Consider the following 25,953-nt stretch of genomic DNA (forward strand, 5'->3'; position numbering starts at 1 on the left):
TCGCGAGGAAATGGAGGTGGAGGATTACCGCGGTGTAAAGCGAGTAGCAAGCAGCTCGGATAGTGATGTGGGATCTGTTTCTAAACGCCTTAGAGATGTAGCTGATTGTGAGGAGTTTGACAGCGAAGAGGAAGAGCTGGACTGGACCAAGGTTCAGGAAGTGCTAGATGTGGTTAATGCTCCCACCTCTAGCGATGAGTTTCTGGGTTTTACTGACACTTGGGTTTCAGATACTACTTTGCAGGATGCAGTCCCAAGTACAGAATGGCACCAATGGAGAAGCCAGGATTCACCTGTGGAGATGGGCGCACCTGAAAGTAACTCCAGTGACTCGGATGAGATTTAAGGAGCAGTTTGGGAGTAGACTAGTTGCAGAGTTCAAAGTGTCGTGATACCGTGTGCCTTGTGTTTAACTCTTGCCCTGAGTTCCTGCTTTCAGCTTCGTGGATTCCTGTTTGTGTGGACGACTCTGCCTGGAACTGGATTCGTGAGTCTCATCTCCTGCCCTGACCCTCGGACTGCCTGACCTCTCTACGCTTCTGCTTATCCCTTGGTGACTTCGTTGGACCGCTCCTCATGCAGATTCCTGTTTGCTGTTTTGTTTGGACTTGGAATGGACTGAGTTTCTGCTGCTGAAATCAAGTGTTTCTGCCTGTGTTTGTTGCTTTCCTTTTCCCAGCGAGGACTGACTGGGACTTGGTTTGTTTACATTCTTGCAAGCAGCAAGTCCTTTTGTGTTTACAGCTCTGATTTAAGAGCCCTTTTTCTTATGTAAATGGACATTAAAGACCTTTGTTTAACTCCTTAACTGCCGTCTTGCCTTGCTGGTCCGCCTGGGTCTTGACATATATTTGTGTATATATGTGGTTTTGAGCATCCGTGCTGTGGCCCAGTCTGTGTATATGTATTTTGTGTGTGTATATATGTGTGTATATATATTTGTGTATATATGTGGTTTTGAGCATGTGTGCTGTGGCCCAGTCTGTGTATATGTGTTTTGTGTGTGTATATATGTGTGTGTATAGATTTCTGTATATATGTGTGTTTGTGTATATATGTGGTTTTACGCATGTGTTGTAATATATTTTTTTGGCTTTTAAAGTCTCTTCTGCTATGTTTTTCAGTATTTTTATGATGATAGTCATTTGTTGGCCTGATAGGTGTATTGTGTCCAAATTTAGTGGCAATTCGCCCAGTGGTTTTTGAGTTCCCACAAACGAACATTACATTTTTATTTATATAGATTGGGTACCTACCAATATTTTTTTTCGGGCTATATGGCCATGTTCTAGAGGCATTTTCTCCTGACATTTCGCCTGCATCTATGGCAAGCATCCTCAGAGGTAGTGAGGTCTGTTGGAACTAGGAAAAAGGGTTTATATCCCTCCAACCTCTAATACAAGTGCACTTTATAACAATCATAGCACAAGTGCACTTTATATCAGCTTCAGCACGAGTGCACTTTATAACCCCCGATATACTAGAGAGAATGGTCAGCATTAAGGGATGGGATCACCGGGACCCAGAGACAGATAACAATAATGGTAAACATGTGCCTATTAATGAGACTACAGCTGCTGGAGACGGAGGGAACATCCCCGGGGGGGGGGGGGGTGGGACCGCGGGTGGGGGAGCCGCCATAGGGGTGGTGATTGGTAGAGGGAGATACGGGAAAGGGAGAATAAAATTTCCAATTCGACCCAAAATTTATAGCAATAAATTGGCTATCCCTAAAGATGCTAGAAATCAAAGACAAAAGCAAATTCGGCCCAAAATCTTTAATAGGACATTGGCAATTCCAAAAATAGACACTACTATTCAGCCCGAAATTAATAAAAATAGATTGGCAATTTCAAAATCTACTCCCGACAAAATACAGCTGAGGTGCCAAGACGGTGGCCCCTCCAAGCTAAAGGTGGTGCTGTTCAATGCCAGGTCGGTAAACGGAAAAACTGCCATCATTCAAGACCTAATCCAAGAAGAACGAGCCGACCTGGCTTGTATAACAGAAACCTGGTTGGACGAGGGGGGAGGGGTTAATCTCTCCCAACTCTGTCCACCAGGTTATTCCGTGCAGCACCAACCAAGGCTTGGAGGGCGGGGAGGCGGAGTCGCAGTGGTCTATAAGGACGTTATTCCACTGATCAGGTGTCCCATCCCACAATCATCTTCCTTTGAATGTGCCGGCTTTAGGATAGGTGACCGGGACAGGATAGGGATCCTGGTAGTGTACCGACCACCCCGCTGCACTACAGTCTCCCTACCTGAGCTAGCGGGAGTGGTCTCGGACATGGTGCTGAACTCCCAACGGCTTTTGGTCCTGGGAGATTTCAACATCCATGCCGAGGCCACTCTCTCCGGAGCGGCTCAGGACTTCATGGCCTCCATGGCAACCATGGGCCTGTCCCAGCTAATATCTGGTCCCACCCATAGTGCCGGACACACCTTGGATTTGGTCTTCACCCAGGGATGGGATGAGGGTGACGGAATGGAGGAGCCGACCATCGCCCCTTTGCCATGGTCCGATCACCACCTGATCAGTTTTAGACTAACTGTGCCTTCTAACCTTCGCAGGGGTGGTGGACCCATTAGAATGGTCCGCCCCAGGAGATTGATGGATCCAAATGGTTTCCTGATGGCTCTTGGGGATTTTTCCACCTCCTTGGCTAGCAATACTGTCGATGCTCTGGTCTCTGGCTGGAATAGGGAGCTGACCAGGGCAATTGACACTATCGCTCCGGAACGCCCCCTCTCGAGTAACCGAGCTAAACCAGCTTCTTGGTTTACTGAGGAGCTGGCAGCAATGAAGCGAAAGAAGAGGAGGTTAGAGTGCGTGTGGCGCCAGAATCCCACCAATCTAGCTCAAACACACCTGAATGCCTTTTTAAGGTCCTACGGTGTGGCAATAGAGGCAGCTCAGAAAACATTCATCACAGCCAATATTGCATCAGCGAAGAATCGTCCAGCTGAGCTTTTCCGAGTTGTCAGGGGCCTGTTAAACCCGCCGAAAAGCGAGGCCCCGGATAACTCGGTGGCTCGCTGTGAAGCATTTGCTCGATCCTTCGCTGATAAAATTGAGCGGATTCGGTCTGGCTTCGACGTCATGTTAACGGCAGTCTCTGGGGATGTAACGAGAGCATCTGCTTGTCCAGTTTTGTTGGATTCATTTCAATTGGTTCAGCTTGAGGATGTGGACAGGATCCTTGGAGAGGTGCGACCCACCACATGCATCCTAGACCCCTGCCCTTCCTGGCTGATCAAGGAAGCCAGAGGGGGTTTGGCAGGGTGGGTGAAGGTGATGGTTAATACCTCCTTACAGAAAGGAGAGTTTCCAGCGAGCTTAAAGCAAGCTATTATAAAACCGCTGTTGAAGAAACCATCACTGGATCCCACTCAATTTGACAACTATCGGCCAGTTTCCAATCTCCCCTATTTGGGCAAAGTCATGGAACGTGTGGTGGCAACACAACTCCAGGGGTTTCTGGTAGACACTGATTATCTTGATCCGGCACAGTCTGGCTTTAGGCCGGGACATGGAACTGAGACAGCCTTGGTCGCCTTGGTAGATAATCTGCGCAGGGAACTGGACAGGGGGAGTGTGTCCCTGTTGGTTCTGCTGGACCTCTCAGCGGCCTTCGATACCGTCGATCACGGTATCCTTCTGGGCCGCCTCATGGACATGGGGCTCGGAGGCACTGCTTTGCGGTGGCTCCGATCCTTCCTTGAGGGACGGACCCAGAAGGTGTTACTGGGTGACACCTGTTCGGCCCCACAACCGTTGTTGTGTGGAGTCCCACAGGGTTCAATCTTGTCCCCGATGTTATTTAACATTTACATGAAGCCGCTGGGAGAGATCATTCGGAGTTTCGGACTAAGATGCTATCTCTACGCAGATGACGTCCAAATCTGTCACTCCTTCTCACCTGTCACCAAGGAGGCTGTCCAGACCTTGAACCGGTGTTTAGCCGCTGTATCGGACTGGATGAGAGCTAACAAATTGAAATTGAATCCAGACAAGACAGAGGTCCTACTGGTCAGTCGGAAGGCCGAACAGGGTATAGGGTTACAGCCTGTGTTAGACGGGGTTACACTCCCCCTGAAGACGCAGGTTCGCAGCTTGGGAGTGATCCTGGACTCATCGCTGAGCCTGGAACCCCAGGTCTCAGCGGTGGCCGGGAGAGCTTTCGCACAATTAAAACTTGTGCGCCAGCTGCGCCCGTACCTTGGGAAGTCGGATCTGGCCACGGTGGTCCACGCTCTTGTCACATCCCGGCTGGATTACTGCAACGCACTCTACGTGGGGTTGCCTTTAAAGACTGCTCGGAAACTACAACTAGTCCAGCGAGAAGCAGCCAGATTGCTCACCGGAGCGACGTACAGGGAGCACACCACCCCCCTGTTGCGTCAGCTCCACTGGCTGCCAATCCAATTCCGAGCAGAATTTAAAGTGCTGGTTTTGACCTTTAAAACCCTATACGGTTCCGGCCCAGTGTATTTGTCCGAACGGATCTCCCTCTACGTCCCACCTCGAAGTTTAAGATCTTCTGGGGAGGCCCTGCTCTCGACCCCGCCAGTCTCTCATGCGAGACTGGCGGGGACGAGGAGCAGGGCCTTCTCAGTGGCGGCCCCCCGCCTGTGGAACTCACTCCCCGGGGAGATTAGATCGGCGTCCTCCCTCCTAGCATTTAGGAAAAAACTAAAGACCTGGATGTGGGACCAAGCTTTTGGTCACTCTGACAATTAACTCAAGGACCTGGGAATAGACAAAGACAAACGGAGTAGAACGGACTTATGGACTCTGATATATGGACTCTGACATGAGATTGTTTTAGGTTTTTAGGATTTTACTATGTATTGATGTTTTTAATTTAAGTGTTGAATTGTTATTTTTTGGATTACTTGTTATGTGATTGGGCATCTAATTGTGCCCTCCCTGTAAGCCGCCCTGAGTCCCCCTCGGGGTGAGAAGGGCGGGGTATAAGTGAATGAAATAAATAAATAAATAAATTATATATCTGTGGAATGACCAGGGTGGGACAAAGGACTCTTGTCTGTTGGAGCTTGGTGTGAATGTTTCAGCTAACCATCTTGATTAGCATTTGATGGCCTGGCAGTACCTGGGGCAATCTTTTGCTGAGAGGTGATTAGCTGTCCTTGTTTGTTTCCTCTCTGTTGTTTTGCTGTTGTAATTTTAGAGTTTTTTTTAATACTGGTAGCCAGATTATGTTCATTTTCATGTTTTCCTCCTTTCTGTTGATATTGTCCACATGCTTGTGGATTTCAATGGCTTCTCTGTGTAGTCTGACATGGTGGTTGTTAGAGTGGTCCAGCATTTCTGTGTTCACCTAGCTCCAATAGACAAGAGTCCTTTGTCCCACCCTGGCCATTCCACAGATATATAAACCCTTTTTCCTAGTTCCAACAGACCTCACAACCTCTGAGGATGCTTGCCATAGATGCAGGCGAAACATCAGGAGAGAATGCCTCTAGAACATGGCCATATAGCCCAAAAAAACCTACAACAACCCAGTGATTCCGGCCATGAAAGCCTTCGACAATATATATATAACACTCACACACATACATATATATGGACGTATTGGGCATCTCCAAACTCTGATATTTATAGTTTTGGGTAACTAGCTCTTTTGCAAGTAGTAGTTTCCGCTTCCTGAGTAATAGCAAAGCCTGGTGAGTATTATATTAGGATTGCTCATCGTGCAATTTGGATGACGTGCTTTTTCCTATAATGAAAGCAATCTAAAAGATTAAAATATATAAAGAGGGTGCTGTAGGTTGAGAGCAACAAAGGGCCCTTTCTGCAAAATGTCAGGTTGTGAGATAAAACGACCTGCAGGAAGCAGTGCGTCACATTCACAGCCACAGGTTTCCCTGCTGCTGGAGACGCACATCCTGTCTCCCTACCTTTGCAACCAGATCATTACCATCCTACGAAGTGATAGGACTATGAGATGGCGCACAATACACCAAAGAGCGGCGCGGGGGCTAACACAAAAGTCAAGATAACGATTGTTTCCAAATGACCCGCATGACTTTACCACGGCAACGGCTTCAGACGACAGCATCTCATCCACTGACAGTGTGGTGAAGTAAGCCAGGTTGGTCAGCACATAAACCAAGGTGACGATGGGGAGGGAGATGATGATCGCCAAAGGCAGGTTTCTGTGCAATGCAATGCAAAAAAAAAGCCTGTAAATAAGATATAGATCGCCCCTTGGCTTTGCAATTGCCATTGGCCACAGTTGGGGATGTACTACACTGATGTTGGTATTTGTCTTTGGACTGCAATTTCTGGACAGCGAATTCTGGGCATTGTAGTCCAAAGAGGTCACTTTCCCCCAACTCACTGCAATGTCAACAGCCAAAGCAACTTGTCGTTGCTATTATTATTATTATTATTATAATTATTGGAAACACAACAAGATGAGTCCACAGCAGACAAGATCACTCTGCTGGTTGTATTATTGTTGTTGTTGTTGTTGTTATTATTATTATTTGAGACACAACAAGATGAGTCCACAGCAGACAAAATCACACTTCCGGCTGTATTATTATTATTATTATTATTATTATTATTATTATTATTATTAGAAACACAACAAGATGAATCCACAGCAGACAAGATCACTCTGCTGGCTGTTGTATTATTATTATTATTATTATTATTATTATTATTATTATTATTATTAGGAACACAACAAGATGAGTCCACAGCAGACATTATCACTTTACTGGCTGTTGTATTATTATTATTATTATTATTATTATTATTATTATTATTATTATTATTATTAGGAACACAACAAGATGAGTCCACAGCAGACAAGATCACACTTCCGGCTGTATTATTATTATTATTATTATTATTATTAGAAACACAACAAGATGAATCCACAGCAGACAAGATCACTCTGCTGGCTGTTGAAATGGATCACACATTCAGACACTTCCCAAGTGTCTAGGACTATGTGATGTATCAGCGAATTATGTGTGCAGATCCCAGTAGGGTGGCCTTCTGCAGCTGACAGATGGTAATCTTGTCAGCGCCAATTGTGTTTAAGTGCAGGCCAAGGTCTTTAGGTACTGCACCCAGTGTGCCAATCACCACTGGGACCCCCCTGACTGGCTTGTGCCAGAGTCTTTGCAGTTTGAACTTTAAATCCTCATATCATGTCAGCTTTTCCAGTTGTTTCTCTTTAATCCTGCTGTCACCTGGGATTGCAACATAGACAATCCATATTTTGTTTTTTAACACAATTGTGAGGTCAGGAGTATTATTATTATTATTATTTGAAACACAACAAGATTAGTACACAACAAAGATAACTATGCTGGCTTTTGCATTGGAGCACACGTCTGACACTTCCCAAGTGTCTAGGACTGTGTGATGCATTGGCGAATTATGTGTGCAGATCCGAGTAGGGTGGCTATTTGCATCTGACAGATGGGAATTTTGTCAGCTCCGATTGTTTTTAAGTGCAGGCCAAGGTCTTGAGGCACTGCACCCAGTGTGCCGATGATGATGATGATGATTATTATTATTATTATTTAATAACTACATTAGGGCCTAGCCATCTAACTATCTCTCTGCAGACATTTTGTCTCTCTCCATGTTCACAGGAGAATAGAGCAACAGGCAGACAACTAAGCCAATGGCAGAAAGGCTTTCTCTGTCAGCTAACACATCTACCTATATAAGTCCTTGATGAGGACTACAAACTTGTGTAGAATGGGGTTGACTTCCAACAGTGTTTCCATTCTCCAAGTTAAATATTAGTGAAAACTGGGTCCATTCCTGAGTCTGAAAGCCTAAATTATTATTTATTATTATTATTGCCCCAAACTTTCAAATTAAAGAGACCAAGGGGAATCTTGCTGCACGAATCTATCTCTATTAGCATTCTCTAGAGATGGCTCTATGCCATTTTTATGCCTAAAGTCCTTTATTTCAATAGGGTTTCCTATCACCCAATTCATACGGGGGTCATATGCTATCCAATTAACCCAAAAGGCTTCCAAACATCATAAAGTTTCGTAAACTTTTGAAATAAATACTCCCTTGTCAAGTGACTTCTCTAGTAAGTTTGCAAAACTTACCTGTAAGGATTAATCATCTCTTCCGTGACGAAATTCAAGTAATTCCTGTGTTTTTAGTAAAGAGATGAGAGAGAGAAAGGATACATGAGAAAAAAGGAAGATTTATATTGGCAATCTGAAACTGTACCAAAAGACAACAAGTTTCCTTTCAGTGCAATTTGACACCACTTTAGCTGCTATGGGATCCTGGGAGTTGTAGTTTGCTTTAGAGAAGGCGAAATACCTTGCAAAACTGCACTCCCATGTTTCCATACCATTGAGCCATCTGGGAGTTGTAGTTTGCTTTAGAGAAGGCCAAAGATCTTGCAAAACTGCAACTGCAATGTTTCCATACCACTGAGGCATCCTGGGAGTTGTAGTTTACTTTAGAGCAGGCCAAAGCTCTTGGAAAAATTCAACTCTAATGTTTCCATACCACTGAACCATCCTGGGAGTTGTAGTTTGCTTTAGAGAAGGCCAAAGACCTTGCAAAACTGCAACTCCGATGTTTCCATACCACTGAGCCATCCTGGGAGTTGTAGTTTACTTTAGAGAAGGCCAAAGACCTTGCAAAACTGCAACTGCAATGTTTCCATACCACTGAACCATCCTGGGAGTTGTAGTTTGCTTTAGAGAAGGCCAAAGACCTTGCAAAACTGCAACTCCGATGTTTCCATACCACTGAGCCATCCTGGGAGTTGTAGTTTACTTTAGAGAAGGCCAAAGACCTTGCAAAACTGCAACTGCAATGTTTCCATACCACTGAGCCATCCTGGGAGTTGTAGTTTACTTTAGAGAAGGCTAAAGTTCTTGCAAAACTGCAACTCCAATGTTTCCATACCAATGAACCATCCTGTGAGTTGTAGTTTACTTTAGAGAAGGCTAAGGTCCTTGCAAAACTGCAACTGCGATGTTTCCAGAGCATTGAGCCATCCTGTGAGTTGTAGTTTACTTTAGACCTTGCAAAACTTCAACTCCCATGTTCCCTTAGCACTGAGCTGTGGTGGTTCAAGTGGTGCCAAACTGCATTAATTTTACAGTGCAGATGCAATCTGAAATGGCTGCATTTGGTTTGAATGCATACTGTGAGTCACCTTGGGGTCCCATAAAGGGAGAAAGGTGGGACACAAAAAACATATAAATATAAGTATAAATATAAAAGAAACGTATAAGGATCAATTCATAGGTGGGGCTTACCAGCCTCCATAGGCAAAGAGGCCGCTATACAAGGCCAGGACAATGTTCCCGACTTCGATGTTTGTGCCTTCGAAGGAGTGCTCGGGGTTCAAGTTGGAGACATCGTCTGCATGGAATAGATATAAAAAAACACACAAAAAGAACAAGGAGTTTAATATTGGCCCTTTCCTAAGGCTGAACAGAAGCATCAGCAAATGCACATCATTATGGTATCAACAGGTTCTGCATTCATGCATGGATTGAAAATATTGTCTATAATGGGATTTAAGAACGCATAGGTTGTGGTATGTATAGGAGCCTGGGAATATATTGCAGCCAATACCAAGAAAGGTAGGTAGGAAACAGAAGGAAGGAATTCATATTATTATTATTATTATTATTATTATTATTATTATTATTAGAAACACAACAGGATTTTTTTTTGTCATGTCAGGAGCAACTTGAGAAATTGCAAGTCGCTTCTGGTGTGAGAGAATTGCCCGTCTGCAAGAACGTTGCCCAGGGGATGCCCGGATGATTTGATGATTTTATCATCCTTGTGGGAGATTTCTCTCATGTCCCTGCATGAGGAGCTGGAGCTGACAGAGGGAGCTCATCCACCTCTCCCCGGATTCGAACCTGTGACCTGTCGGTCTTCAGTCCTGCCGGCACAGGGGTTTAACCCACTGCGTCACTGGGGGCTCCATACACAAATATACACAACAAGATGAGTCCACAGCAGACAAGATCACTCTGCTGGCTTTTGTATTGGATTACACTTCAAACAACTCACAAGTGTCTAGGACTGTGTGATGTATTGGCAAATAATGCGTGCAGATCCCAGTAAGGTGGCCTTCTGCAGCTGGCAGATGGTAATTTTGTCAGCACCAATTGTGTTTAAGTGCGGGCCAAGGTCTTTAGGCACTGCACCCAGTGTGCCGATCACCACTGGAACCACCTTGACTGGCTTGTGCCAGAGTCTTTGCAGTTTGATCTTTAAATCATCATATCATGTCAGCTTTTCCAGTTGTTTCTCTTCAATCCTGCTGTCACCTGGAATTGCAACATCGACAATCCATGCTATTATTTTACTGACACAAAACCACGGTATGTCACAGCAAAAAAGATCTATATGCTGGATTTCGTATCACAAAATCACGTCGAACACTTCCCAAGCATCTAGGACTGTGTGATGTATTTTCAAATGATGCACGCAGATCCAACTAAGGTGGCCTTTTGCAGTTAACAGATCATGATTTTGTCCATATTTAATGTTTCCAAATGCCAGCTATTATTATTATTATTATTATTATTATTATTATTATTATTATTAGCTGTACCTACCACGCGTTGCTGTGGCCAATCTTCCCTCTTTCTCTCCTTCTTTCCCTCCTTCCTTCACTCTCTCTTTCCTTCCTTCCTTCCCCTCTTTCCTTCTCTTCTTCCTTCCTTCTCTATCTCTTTCCTTCCTTCCCCCCTTTCCTTTCTCTTCTGCTGTCTCTCTTTTCTTCCTTCTTTCTTTCCTTCCCTCCCTCTTTCTCTACATCTCCCCCTTCCTTCGCTCCCTCTTTCCTTCCTTCTCTTTTTTCTTTCCTTCTTACTTTCTTCTTTAACTTTCCTTCTTTCCCCCTTTTTCTTTCCCTCCTTTCTTTCTTCTCTATCTCTTTCCTTCCTTCTCTCTTTGCTTCCATGCTTCCTTCTCCCTTTCCTTCTTTCTTTCTTTCCCTTCCTATTTCTTTTCTTTCTTTCTTTTCTCACCTTCCCTCCCTCTTTCTTCCTTTTTTCTGTATTGTCATTTAGCTTTTCGTCATTTAGCTTTTAGGGGCTTTTAAAGTCCCTTCTGCTGTGTTTTTCAGTGTGTTTATGCGTGAAGGACATACATTGGGTTGTTAGGTGTCTTGTGTCCAAATTTGGTGTCAATTCTCCCAGTGGTTTTTGAGTTCTGTTAATCCCACAAACGAACATTACATTTTTATTTAAATAGATTATTATTATTTATACCCCACTTTCTCTCTCCCAAAGGAGACTCAAAGCGGCTTCCTATTGAAAGTACGGCCACCTAATTTAAAATATCGAAATATGCAAACATCAAAACAGTATTAAAATACATAGTTAAAATCTATTAAATATATTCAAACCTAAATAATCATAGCATAGCGCAATGGTTTGAACCTGGGAATGTGGGTCTGAAACCACTTTGTGACTTTAGGCAAGTCACACTCTCTCAGCCTCTGATGAAGACAAAGGCAAATCCCCTCTGAATACACATATATTTTTGGCATTTTCTTTTTTCCATATTTATTAAATCTAGAGGAAGCAGAACAAAAGACCAAGCCACACAAAATAATAAAGCACATTCTAAACAAACAAAGCATTAAAGATATTAAAATGATTTCCAACATATACTGACTAAAAGCAGTATATATTGTGTGGTGTGTGTGCTGGAAGCTCCTTTTATGGAAGCTTTTAAACAGAGGCTGGATGGCCATCTGTCGGGGGTGCTTTGAATGCAATTTTCCTGCTTCTTGGCAGAATGGGGTTGGACTGGATGGCCCATGAGGTCTCTTCCAACTCTAGGATTCTATTGTTATTATTATTCACGTTAACATAGATACATCCCCTTGTCACTACATTATTTCTATACTCTATAACTACTACAAATCCCAACTGACTATAAATCAATTCAGACTTCTATCAATTTACAAAACAAAATATAATCATTAGTATCTGATCAAATATAATCAAGTGACTCAATTTTCACTCTCCAAATGCAATTGTTGTTATGTAATATGTTCATAACATATATCAAGGGAGACACCCTCGTACCATATTGACAACGATGGAGTGCAACTCCCAGCATGTATTGAGGAAGTGCAAGAATATCTGTTAAGTTGCACAAATCCTATCCCAGTTTGATCATTAAAGGAGTGAAACCCTGGCACAACTCTAAGGCTAATGGGTGTTGCAGTCCAAATACATGTAATGCCAAATGGCAATTGTTCTACAAGGGAGATGCAATTCTTGTCCTCCGAAAAGTGCAGGCCTCATAATCCTCATAGTAAGGGCACTGAAATACTGCACTTATGGATCTAAAAGACCAGTCCACATGGCAAAAGAATGGGGATTAAGCAGATTTGGGCTCAGCATGTGCTGAAAGGGACGTGTATGCCCTTCATGCGCCAGGCTCAGGATGTACCTGAATGTAGCTGAACAGAGAGACACATCAAATCTGGATTGAGCGCAAAAGCCGGCAGGGAGAAGTAATCCCAAACATATGCCCCAGAGCATGGCCAGATCAGCAGGCTCTTATGCTTAGCACACTGGTGTCAAAGGAAACTGTCTGAGACTTGATGGTGTCTGTACTGCCAAGTTGTACCAGTCCTATAGCACTTTAACTAACATAGTTTCATCTTACAGTATTGTGGGATTCATAATGTGGAGGGTTCACTGCAAGTGAAGTCTATTCCATTCCCTTAGCTTTCTAGAAGAGGGTTCTAGGTTTGTCAGCAAACGCCCCAAGGTGGAGCCAAGTTAGGAAGGAAGGAAGGAAGGAAGGAAGAAAGGAAGGAAGGAAGGAGGAAAGGGAATGAAGGAGGAATTAAAGAAGAAGGGAAAGAAGGAAGGAAGAAGAAGGGAAGGGAGAGACAAAAGAAAGATGGAATGAAAGGAGGGAAGAAAAGAAGGAAGGGAAGGAGAGAGGAAGGAATAAAAGAAGAAGGAAAGGGAAGAAGGAAGAAGAAGGGAAGAGAGAGGAGGACAAAGAAAGGAATGAAAAAGGAAGGGAAGGGAAGAAGGAAGAAAGAAGAAGGGAAAGGAGAGAGGAAAGGAGGTAGGAATGAAAGAATAGAAGGGAAGGAGGAAGGAAAGGAGGAAGGAAGGGCTGAAAGAAGAAGGAAAGGGAAGAAGGGAAAGAAGAAGGGAATGGAGGAAGGGAGGAAGGAGTAAAAGAAGAAGAGAAGGGAAGAAGGAAGGAAGAATAAGGGAGAGGAGGGCGGAAAGGAGGAAGGAATGAAAGAAGGTGAGAAGGAAGGAAGGAAAGGAAGAAAGAAATAAATGAAGGGAAGGGAAGAAGCAAGGAAAGAAGAAAGGAAGGGAGGAAAGGAGGAAGGAATAAAAGACAAAGGGGAGGGAAGAAGGAAGGAAGGAAGGAAGGAAGGAAGGAAGGAAGGAGAAGGGAGGGGAGGGAGGAAAGGAGGGAGGAATGAAAGAAGAAAATGGAGGAAGAAAGGAATAAAAGGAGGAAGGGAGGGATGACAGAAGGGAAGAAAGAAGAAAGGAAAGAAGGGAGGAAAGAGAAAGGAAAGTGAAATTTCCCATACTGTAGCTCCTGGTATCCATATTCTGTAGTGGATTCTGTGGGTTTGAGACCCTCCCATAAAAAATAGCATCTATATTTTCTATTTTTAAATATATATATATCTCAAGGGCTTTTAGGAAGAAGGAAAGTGCTCTTCTTGCCAAACAGCCGCAAATAAAAACAAAAATGAAAAGGACTGGCGTTGTGCCTATTTGGCCAGGCTATTGAGAAGCCCTTTTGGTCCTACAGTGTTTGAGAGAAACCCTCACATTCTCACGTCTGCATGAAATAATTGTGAGAATTGTGGGAAGCTGTAACAGCAGGAACTCTGTTACAAAGTGGAAGCAGCCCAGAGGATAACAACAACAACAATGTTGTAATGTGATATAATGTTATTATAGCAACAACCGCACAATATGCCTCCATATCCATAGTACTTCTATCCAAAATTTCATTTATCCAAATAGGAGAAAATATCTCCTTTTCTCTAGGTCCTCTGGTGCAACTTTATGGGATTCTTGGGCTAAAAAGTCGTGCATTTATCTTCTATTCACTATTATCCATGGTTTCTTTAAGCCTTGCTAGGCATTTTCTAGGTCTTCCAGTACAACCTTATGATATCCTTGGCTTGGAAATAATTCATTTCAACAGGGTTTGCTATAATCCATGGTTTCATGTAGCCATGTCCAACAAAGCCGGGCATTGTCTAGGCATTCCAGCACAACTCTGGTATATTCTTGGGCTGGGAATTCTTCATTTTGCCATCACAGTTTTGCATATTCACACTAAGTCTGGGGACCCAGCTCCTGGGATGAAATGGCTGTTGTATAATAATAATAATAAGGAGGATTAGGAGGAGGAGGAGGAGGAGGAGGAGGAGAGAAGGGAGTGAAGGAGAAGGAGAGAAAGAAGAAAAGGAGAAGAGGAGAAGGAGGGAAAGAAAAGAAGGAGGAAGAGAAGGAGAGAAAGAAGGATAAAGAGAGAAAGAAGACCAGGAGATGAGGATACAAGAGGAGAAAATGAGGAGGAAGAGAAGAAGAGGAAGAAGAGAAGGATACAAGAGAGAAAGATGAGAGAAGGAGGAAGAGAGGAGGAAGAGAAGGAGAGGAAGAGAAGGGTAAGGAGAGAAAGGAGAGAAGGATAACGAGAAAAAAGAGAAGGAAAAGAAGAAGAGGAGGAAAGGAGGAAGATAAGAGTAAAGAGAAAAAGAATAGAAGGATAACGAGAAAAAGAAGAGAAGGAAAAGAGGAAGAGAAGGAGAGGAGGAAGAGAAGGATAAAGAAGGAAAAGAAGGATAACAAGAGAAAGAAGATAAAGATGCGAAAGAAAGAAGAGAAGGAAAAGTGGAAGAGAAGGAGAAAGAGAGAAAGAAGAGAAGGAGAGGAGGAAGAGAAGGAGAAAGAGAGAAAGAAAAGGATAACAAGAGAAAGAAGAGAAGGAAAAGAGGAAGAGAAGGAGAGGAGGAAAAGAAGGATGAAGAGAAAAAGAAGAAGAGGAGGAGGAAGAGAAGGATAAAGAAAGAAAGAAGGGAAGGAGTGGAGGAACCAAGAAGGAAAGGAGGAAGAGGGGGAGAAAGAGATGAGGAAGAGAAGGAAAGCAAGAAGAGAAGGAGAGTAAGAAGCGAAGGAGAAGATGAAGCAAAAGAAGAGAAGAGGAAGAGAAGGAGGTAGAGAGAAAGAGGAGGAGGAGAGGAGGAGGAGGGGAGGAAGAGAAGGAGAAGCGAGCAAAAGGAGGAGGTATCTTCAAATGTATATTTCTGGACAGTAATTCCACCCAACTTTGTGATGTTTGTTTTCATTACAGCAATGCCTTCCATGCAGCAATGTTTTATACTCTTTGATTTGGAGGATGGCGCCATGGTCCTCGGTGGGGAGAAAAAAGAGGGTGGGAAAAGTCTGCATCTCCCTGGTTCTCATCAGAAAGCAGATCTCTCCCCAAAGGCATGTCCAGAAGGAGAAAGGAGAAGGCCACTGGTGGCTGACCGACCCCCCTGGTGCTCCCCATGTGACTGGTCTTATGGCGCCCAGGGCTCAGGAGAAGCGGTCACATGCATTTCATTCTTCGCCCATTCCCATACACTGACATTCCGGCAATTCACATCAAGAAAAGGAAAAGAAAGAGTGGGGCAATGGGGACTGGGAAGCATTTGCAACAAAGCCACTTTTCTTCCCCAAAGGACAAAGCAAAACATTTTGCCTTAGTAATAAGCACAATGGCATCAAAGAGAAGAGAAAACCTGAACGGATATGTGTTGATTTATGGATTTCGCAAGGTCTTCTTAGGTAAGGACAGGTCCTTCTTCTGAAGCAAAGCCTATAAGCCAGGGATTGATTTATTAGCAGTCTCCCATCCAAATACTAACCAGGAATGACCCCTGCTTACCTTCTAAGATGAGACAGTATCTGGTATTTAGGCCTACCTAGAACATTGTTTCTCAACCTTCCTAATGCCACGACCCCTTGATACAGTTCCTCATGTTGTGGTGACACTCAACCATAAAGTTATTATCATTGCTACTTCAAAACTGTAATTTTGCTACTGCTAGGAATCGTAAATATCGGAGATGCAGGGGGTATTTTCATTCACTGGACCAAATTTGGCACACATACCTGATACGCCACAATTGAATACTGGTAGGGTTGTTGGGAGGAATGATTTTGTCATTTGGGAGTTGTAGTTGTTGGGATTAATCTACAATCAAAGAGCATTCTGAACTCCACCAACAATGGAAGTGGATCAAACTTGACACACGGAGCTCTCACGACCAACAGAAATTACTGGAAGGGTTTGGTGGGCACTGATCTAGGGTTTGGGAATTATAGTTCACCTACATCCAGACAGCACAGTGGACTCAAACAATGATGAATCTGGACCAAATTTGGCATGAATACTCAGTATGGCCAAATGTGAGCACTGGCAGAGTTTGGAGGAAATAGACCTTTGCATTTGAGACTTGTAGTTGCTGGGATGTATAGTTCACCTACAATCGAAGAGCATTCTGAACTCCACCAACGATGGAAGTGAACCAAACTTGACGTGCGGAACTCTCACAAACAACAGAAATTACTGGCGGGGATTGGTGGGCATTGACCTTGAGTTTGGGAGTTATAGTTCACCTACATCCAGAGAGCACAGTGGACTCAAACAATGATGGATCTGGACCAAATTTGGCACGAATACTCAATATGTCCAAATGTGAGCACTAGTGGGGTTTGGGGAAATAGACATTGACATTTGGGAGTTGTAGTTGCTGGGATGTATAGTTCACCTACATTCAAAGAGCATTCTGGACTCCACCAACCATGAAGCTGAACCAAACTTGGCACACAGAACTCCCATGACCAACAGAAAATATTGGAAGGATTTGGTGAGCATCCTGAGCCACACCAACAATGGAATTGGGCCAAACTTTCCCACACAGAGCCTCCATGACCAACAGAAAATACTGTGTTTTCTGATGGTTTTTGGCGACCCCTCTGACATCCCCTCTTGTGACCCCCCCCCCCCCAGAGGTCCCGACCCCCAAATTGGGAAACACTGTTACAGAGGGCATTAATAGAGAGCAGACTTTAGATGTCGAAGGTCTCAGGTTCAACCTCAGAGTCCCCCTCGGGGTGAGAAAAGCGGTATAGAAATACTGTAAATAATAATAAATAACTTTTGTTATTTCCAAGAAGGGCCTTAGGTTGGATCTACACTGCTATACCATCCAGATAATCAAAGCAGAAAATCCTTTGGACTTGATTATATGAGTCTACACTTTCATATCATCCAAATCAAAGCAGATATCCTGGATTTTATATGGAAATGCAGAAGAGGTCTTAAAGATAACTTCCTTGCAGTCCCCCCATAACTTTCCAAAACTGTGCCGTGTGCCAAAAACGTGGCATCTCCGCTTGGGTCCAACCCATCGCGTTGGCATTTGACGTCTCTCTTTTGGGAAACGGGCTCTTGCAAAACAATTACAGGGCGAGAAACAGCTGCCGCCAGAAAGCCATGCGACCGAGGCACGGTTGGAGGCACCTGCTGCGGCTCAGGGCAACCTTCTCTAGTTACGTTCCCCATTCAACCAGTTTGCCAGACTGGCCCTCCTCTCAGCCCACATGCTGCCAACTGCTCTGCTCAACCGGCGCCAAGCTTGGATGTTTCTGCAAACCACAGCCAGCTCTAAAAGTAACCAAAACCCATGCGAACGGGCTTCAACAGGGCCTCTTGAGTGGTCAAGCCGCCGGCAACATAAAACCTACCCCTTTTAATCATCTTTTGGGAATAACAAGGGGAAAGGAGAGGAAGGATTGCGTTGTTTCATGCTGGGAACGTTTAATTTGCAGGTCATGTATGCACCGGTGCTAATAAGCCAAGAGAGTCGGCAGAAACAGAGGCTATTAATGGAGATAATTGGGAGGAAGGACTGATGTAATCGACATGATAAAAGGCAAACAGGGAGACATTTCAAAGGGTGGCCTGAAGCCCTGCAATCTAATCCTTGGCAGGTTGGGACCGAACCCGTTTTCTGCCCAGGAAAGAAATTCAACCGATGTCTATCGTGAATCAGGCCCTTTCCCCACTCTGGTGGGCCTTTCCCAAGGCTTCCCAAGGACGATGGACATCGTTGGCCAAAACTTTGTGTCATTATGGGTTTATAACAACAGATAGTAACCTTCTTTTTTCACAGTTTGTTCTAAGACAGCATTTCTCAACCTGTGGGTCGGGATATTTCTGATGGCCTTAGGAACCCATTTGGCAGAGAAGACTGAAGATCTCTCCACTTCTCTTCCTTTTTGGAAACAGATGGTGTATCAATGTATTGTCGAAGGCTTTCATGGCTGGAATCACTAAGTTCTTGTGGGTTTTTTCGGGCTATATGGCCATGTTCTAGAGGCATTTTTCCTGACGTTTCGCCTGCATCTATGGCAAGCATCCTCAGAGGTAATGAGGTCTGTTGGAAATAGGAAAATGGGTTTATATATCTGTGGAATGACTGGGGTGGGGCAAAGAGCTCTTCTCTGCTAAAGCTAGGTGTGAATGTTTCAGCTGACCACCTTCATTAGCATTTGAAGGCCTGGCTGAGCCTGGTTCAGAATGCTCTTTGATTGTAGGTGAACTATAAATCCCAGCGACTACAACTCCCAAATGCCAAGGTCTATTTCCCCCAAACTCCAACATATAGAGTATTCGTGCCAAGTTTGGTCCAGGTCCATTATTGTTAAGAATCCACAGTGATCTCTGGATGTAGGTGAACTACAACTCCCAAACTCAAGGTCAATGCTCACCAAAGCCTTCCAGTATTTTCTGTTGGTTATGGGAGTTTTGTGTGCCAAGTTTGGTTCAATTCCATCGTTGGTTGAGTTAAGAGTGCTCTTTGATTGTAACTGAACTATAAATCCCAGCAACTACAACTTTCAAATGACAAAATCAACTCCGCCCCTTCCCCCAAACCCTACCAGTATCCAAATTTGGGGATATTGAGTATTTGTGCCAAATTTGGTGCAGTGAATAAAAATATATCCTGCACATCAGATATTTACGTTACAATTCATAACAGCAGCAAAATTACTGTTATGAAGTAGTAATGAAAATAATGTTATGGTGGGGGGGGGGGGTCACCACAACATGAGGAACTTCATTAAGGGGTTGCATAATTAGGAAGGTTTAGAAACACTGCTCTAAGAGAACCCACTGAACAGAAACAAGGGAGGAGATCCCAAGGGCCATCCAATCCAACCGCATTCTGGAAGACATAACGAAATCATAGAAATCTATAGAGTTAGAAGAGACGTCCAAACTCCCACCATGTAGGAAAACACAAGTGAAGCACTCATGAAAGAAGTCCGCCCAGTGACTGTCGGGCATTGCCAAATGGGGCAGCCACAATTTGAAATCCAATGACCAGTCCAATCAGGGAATATCCTTCTGGTATAAAGACATCCAACAAATCCCAGAATCCTGTAGCACATAGACAATCTCAACAAATGCCAAAAGCTTTGCTGTACTTTATTCTGTGGCAGGAACTTTATCAATAACAGATAAACCACTTGCATGGGTTTTTATTGTGTTGGAAGAGGATTTTCATCAAGTCTGATGGTTTCCTGGAAAGGTTCCTTGGTCACGTTGGCTGGAGAAAACATGGGAAAGGCGGTCCAAAAAAGGGAACTTTCATCTAAAACGTGATAGGTTTGGGTATCCCAATAAAGAACCCTATGAAGTTTGTTAGAACGTCATTTTGGGGGTTTCAGGCCATGGGTTCTACCATGCAATATATGCAAAAATGATGTTCATAGGGTTCTTCATTGGGATACCCAAACCTATCACATTTTAGATGAAAGCTCCTTTTTTTGGACCGCCTTTCCCACGCTTTCTCCAGCCAACGTGACCAAAGAACCTGGACAGTTTTGAGAACTTTTCCAAGCTCTGGTCCAGAATGAATAGGAATCTAACCAGGGGACCAGAAGGAGGAACTTCTCCCGGCGTTTCCCTTTCATGCAAGACAACAAAACAATTTCCTCTGCTCTTCCCTACAGGGAAAAAGGCGTGGAGCGCAACTGTTTGTTAACAGACCCTTGTGAAGCGCTATTATTAAATCTGTGGAGACATGAGCCACAAAAAATGGGAGCCCGGGCTGCCAGATTTCCTCCTTCCCTGCTGGGCTCAAAATGCATGATTAACTCGGTTGGGAGAACCCGCGGTGTTTGCATAAGGGCCTGGGAACAAGAACATGCCGGGCACGTTGCAGCCTGGTCTCCGCACAAAGAGCACCTTCAAGAGACACAAGTTGGTCCCATCATCTCAGCCCAATGAAAACCAAGAGTTTAGAAAGAGAGATTGTGCCCAAGGCCAACATTTCCCAGAACCCATGCCAGATGATGGGGTCTAGATTGAGGGAAATCATAATAATCCCACTCTGTTCTACTTTGGCCAGATCTCAGACAGAAAAACACTTGTGTCCAGTTCTGGGCACCACAATTCAAGAAGGATGTTGAGAAGCTAGAACAGGGGTCCTCAAACTTTTTAAACAAAGGGCCAGGTCACAGTCCCTCAACTGTTGGAGGGCCAGATTATAATTTGAAAAAAAAAAACATGAATGAATTCCTATGCACACTGTACATATCTTATTTGTAGTGCAAAAATACTTTAAAACAATACAATAATTAAAATGAAGAACAATTTAAACAAATATAAACTTATTAGTATTTCACTGGGAAGTGTGGGGCTGCTTTTGGCTGATGAGATAGGATTGTTGTTGTTGTTTTGTGCTCTCAAGTCATTTCAGACTTAGGTTGATCCTGAGCAAGGGCCGGGTAAATCACTTTGGAGGGCCGTATCCAGCCCTCGGGCTGTAGTTTGAGGACCCCTGAGCTAGAACATGTCCAAAGAAGGGTGGCCAAAAGGGTCTAGAAGCCAAAGAAAGTGTGAATTAAGGAGAGGAGTTTACGTAGCTTGGATAAGAACAATTTGGAGGACACGACAGTTCTGTTTAAGTATCTGAAATGATACTATACTATGGAAAGAGTCGGCTGGTTTTTCTCCAGAGACTAGGGCTGGATCTGCACTGCCCTATATTCCAGGATCTGATCCCAGATTATCTGTTTTGAACTGGATTATATGCATTGGCAGGTAATCTGGGATAAGCAGATAATCTGGGATCAGATCCTGGGATATAGGGCAGTGTAAATCCAACCTTAGGGTCCTTCCACATAGCCATATAACCCAGAATATCAAGGCAGATAATACACAATGTTTTTAACCTCCTTACCTGTCCATCAAACACTTTCTGCACTTTATAATAATAATAACAACACTTTATTTATATTCCACCCTATCTCCCCAAGGGGACTCAGGGCAGATCACAGTACACATACACAGCAAACGTTCAGTGCCATGTTGGACAGAGAGGACAGAGACAGAACAGAAAGGAGGTATGTTGTGTCAACGCCCAGCTTTTGGCATCTTGGAGGTTGTGCTCGAATCCAGCCACAGGGGGTGCTGTTGCTCCACCCTCTATGACAAAGAGCTATCAGGACTTCCTCCTTCCTTTAGGTCGCAGGGCATTTTCTGATCTTTTTCTTTATGATGTCATAAAATACCTCTACCCCCCCCACTTGTTTTAGTGGTACCTAATTTCTCTACTTACAGCTCAAGCTGTTTTCAAACTACTTAGGTAAACAGTGAGCTGGGCTGACAGTCCGGTGCACATGCCGACCCAGGGCTTTGAATTGGCAACCTTTTGGTTGATAGATCTTATAATTACTGGTGATTTACCAGCTGTGCTAAAGCCCGGCCCTTTACATCTCCAACTTTCTCCCCTTTCGGTTTTGTCCATTTTAGCTATTAATTCAGGTGTTATGTAACCTCTACAGAAAATTTTGAACATGCTTTCTCTATTTAAAATTTAAATCTTTTCTTCCATAAGTATTCCCAGTTATCCAAGTCTATATTTTTCCTAAATCTCTACCCTAGGTAACCATTACTGTTTTTATTCAGCTATCTTCCAGATTATAATCTAGAATATATTTACACAACCTGGAAATCAGTCCTTTTATTTCCTTTCTCCAAAATCTTTCCTTTTGGAGAACCCTATTGTTGTATGTCAGCCTGCTCAGCCTGTGATTGTGACAGGTGATCATGTTGATTTGGATGATAGGAATGTTCTCTGCCTGAATTCAAAGAGACTGAAATATATTTTGTTACCCTGTTTGACTGGGGAAAAAGGAAGGAAAAAGGAAGAAGGGTCGGCCAAGGGTAAGGTGGATGGATGGGATCCTTGAAGTGACTGGCTTGACCTTGAAGAAGCTGGGGGTGATGACAGCTGACAGGGAGCTCTGGCGTGGACTGGTCCATGAAGTCACAAAGAGTCGGAAACGACTGAATGAATGAACAACAGCCCTGTTTGAACTAAAGTAAAGATACTGTCACTTGTTCACAAGCCTGAGTGACATTTTATTATACTGCAGATATATCTTGGTTTAAATACTGTGGTAAAGCTTCTGCTTATTCTGCTTATTCACATTTACCAACCCTCACAGGGTTTATACATGACTGATGAGAAATATTGTTTCAGCTGAAGCAACGTTGGATTCACGTCAAGTTCCCAGTGTCAAGGTCTAGCTAACCTTTGGTTATTCTATGGATTATGCCTTTGTTCTGTTCATGGATTCAAGTGCTTTTGCTTTGTTTATGAATTCAAGTGCCTAGTTTCATGGATGTCTCTGGACTTTTTATTCCTGTTTCTTTTTATATCACTTGGATTACTGTTTTAATGTGTGTTTTTTTCTATTGCTTTGAGCTTCTTATGTTCTTAATAAACTTCTTGCTGATTTTACCCAGCTGGTGTGGTGTATAAATTCAGAGTACGACACCTATTTTAATATTGTTCCTAAATATATCCTGTAGGTCTCCAAGCACTTTCTGATGGACCCACTTTGCTTTCCGTCTCCAACAGTCCCTTTTTGGGCATATAAAGCCAACTCAGATTTTGGTGTCTCCAGGAGGTTCTGGAGCTCAACCTCAATGGACATCAAGGTCCCATTGGACTCTCCCAACCTGGTTCTTGGAGTCCAAATGGTATAAGCTTATTTATTCTGGCTTCTCAGGAGCTCAGGGAGGATTGAAGCAAGAAGCCACAGAAATATGCCGACAAAGGGATGGAGAAACGACTAGGCCAGCCAAGTGGTGCTCCCAAGACTGGCCGCATGGCAGCCGATTAAAGCGTGTGCTAATTCCCAGCTCTTAAGAAGAAAGCCAAGAACAAAAACGAGGAACGGCAAGAAGGCAAATCGCCTTGTCTATTGTACGAATCGGCCAAATGAAAGATTGCTGGCGGCAGTTCTTATACCTATGAGTTGACTCACCTATGTGAAAGTGATCTCTCACGCAATTCTCTATGATATATAAGTTCCATTTAAGGTGGAATCAGGTGTCAAACAGGGATGTGTTATTGCCCCAACTTTATTCTCCATCTTCATCGCTATGATACTTCATCTTGTTGATGATGAGTGGAAATCATCTATTGGACAGACGGGAGGCTATTTAACCTCAGCAGACTGAAAGCGAAAACTAATCTTACAACAATATCTGTTATAGAACTCCAGTATGCTGATGACAACGTCGTCTGTGCGCATTCAGAAGACCTACAAGCCACTCTAAACACCTTCGCAGAAGCATACGAGAAGCTCAGCCTGTCACTGAACATTGAGAAAACCAAAGTGTCTTCCAGCAGTCACCAGCCACTCCCTCTCCAATGCCAGAAATACAACACAATGGTGGAACATTAGAAAATGTTGATATTTCCGCAACCTTGGCAGCCACCTCTCCACAAAAGTCACTGAAATACAACACCGCCTGAGTTCTGCGAGTGCAGCATTTTTCCGAATGAAGCAGAGAGTGTTTGAGGACCGGGACATCCGTAGGGATACCAAGGTGCTTGCTTATAAAGCTATTGTCCTCCCAACCCTGCTATACGCCTGCGAAACGTGGACTGTCTACAGACGTCACATGCAACTCCCGGAACGATTCCATCAGTGCTGCCTCTGGAAAATCCTGCAAATCTCTTGGGAAGACAGGCGGACAAATGTCAGCATGCTGGAAGAAGCAAAGAAGCAAAGACCACCAGCATTGAAGCGATGGTCCTCCACCATCAACTTTGCTGGACCGGCCACATTGTCCAGATGCCCGACCACTGTCTCCCAAAGCAGTTGCTCTACTCCGAACTCAAGAACAGAAAACTGAATGTTGGTGGGCAGGAAAAAGAGATTTAAAGATGGGCTCAAAGCCAACCTTAAAAACTCTGGCCTAGACACTGGGAAGCCCTGGTCCTTGAGCGCTCCAGCTGGAGTTATTTGGGCTGTCTGGCCATGTTCTAGAAGCATTCTCTCCTGATGTTTGCCTACATCTATGGCACGCATTCTCAGAGGTTGTAAAGTCTGTTGGAAACTAGGCAAGTGAGGTTTATATATCTGTGGAATGATGCCCAGGGTGGGAGAAAGAACTCTTGTCTGTTAGGGGAAGATGTGACTGTTCCAACTGGCTAGTTTGATTAGCATTTTATAACCTAGCAGTTTCAAAGTCTGGCTTCTCACTGCCTGGGGGAATCCTTTGTTGGGAGGTGATTTGCTACGCCGGCCATAGATGGGAAAAAGAACTCTTATCTGTTGGAGGTAGGTGTGTATGTTCCAACTGGCCAGCATGATTAGCATTGAATGGCTTAGCATTTTCAAGGTCTGGCTTCTTACTGCCTGGGGGAATCCTTTGTTGGGAGGTGATTAGCTATGCCTGCCATGGCTGCAGGCAAAATGTCAAAAGAGAATGGTTCCGGAACATGGCCAGACAGCCCGAATAACTCAGAACAACCCAGTGATTCCGGCCATGAAAGCCTTTGACAATACAATTATTATTATTATTATTATTATTATTATTATTATTATTATTAGCTGCCATCTATTCACCCATAGAACAATCATGATAACTGTTTCTAAGAAACTAGAGTCCATACAATGCAGTGTTCTGCATCAGCGCCTCAAAGGACTGCAACTCCCACAATTAATAATACCTGGAGCGCCCAAATATGCCCATGCCAGAATTAAAGGATGCAAAAGTATTCTTGACCTGTTAGACAATCCACATGTTGAAGCACCTCGTACTGTGAAGCTGCAATTATAATTACACACAACGTGTGTGTCTACATGTGTTATAGAGCCTGCAGCATTTTAATTATGTTTTTAAAGCCGTCCTATCGGAGGTGGCAGACGCAGGCGTGCCCAGGTGAGAATGCCAACTCCCAGTGCCTCCTGGGCATGGCAAGAAGCGTAATAGGAACGAATGCCAGCTCAAGTGTGCAAATGGATGGGCAATGGCCATGTCTCTTCACCCGTTGCTCTGGGGCTTCTCACAAAAACTCTTTATGTTACACAAACCGGTATTTTACCTTCCGCCTCAAGGACCAAACTGGAGTTTAGCAAACTGACGCAAAGAGGCATAAATACCAATGCAGACTCCACCAAAACAGTCAAGATAATTCAGAATTCACAAGACGACCAGTGCTACTGCTGTTGGCGGCTGCTATTATTATTATATTTATATGTACATAACAACAACACAACACGCACACACACGTGAGGTCCAAGTGTCTAGGACTTGTCTCGGATTTTTCTGAAAAATATCGGATTTTTCCCAAGGGCATAGGATATTAGAAGTATTAGAAGTATTATATTATTATTAATAATAATATATATTATTTTTATATTTACATGTACATAATAACAACACAACACACATGCACACGAGGTCCAAGAGTCTGGGATTCGTCGCTGAATATTGGATTCTTCCCAAGGGCGTAGGATGTTAGAAGTATTAGATTATTATTATTATTATTATTATTATTATTATAT

At 43.7% G+C, this 25,953-nt stretch overlaps 1 protein-coding gene across 1 annotated transcript in view; it reads right to left on the reverse strand.

Annotated features, from left to right (window-relative positions):
• The window catches only part of SLC7A5 (solute carrier family 7 member 5), an 84,254-nt gene that overhangs the window by 11,169 nt on the left and 47,132 nt on the right, over nucleotides 1-25,953 (reverse strand). The window contains exons 3-5 of the mRNA XM_060787801.2: nucleotides 9,295-9,400; nucleotides 8,119-8,163; nucleotides 6,060-6,183 (exon numbers count right to left, since the gene is read on the reverse strand). Of these exons, the coding sequence (XP_060643784.2) occupies nucleotides 6,060-6,183; nucleotides 8,119-8,163; nucleotides 9,295-9,400 (275 nt within the window). The remainder of the gene's footprint in view (nucleotides 1-6,059; nucleotides 6,184-8,118; nucleotides 8,164-9,294; nucleotides 9,401-25,953) is intronic.

Source organism: Anolis sagrei, chromosome 8 (genome assembly GCF_037176765.1).
Source record: "Anolis sagrei isolate rAnoSag1 chromosome 8, rAnoSag1.mat, whole genome shotgun sequence".
Lineage (NCBI taxonomy): Eukaryota > Metazoa > Chordata > Lepidosauria > Squamata > Dactyloidae > Anolis > Anolis sagrei.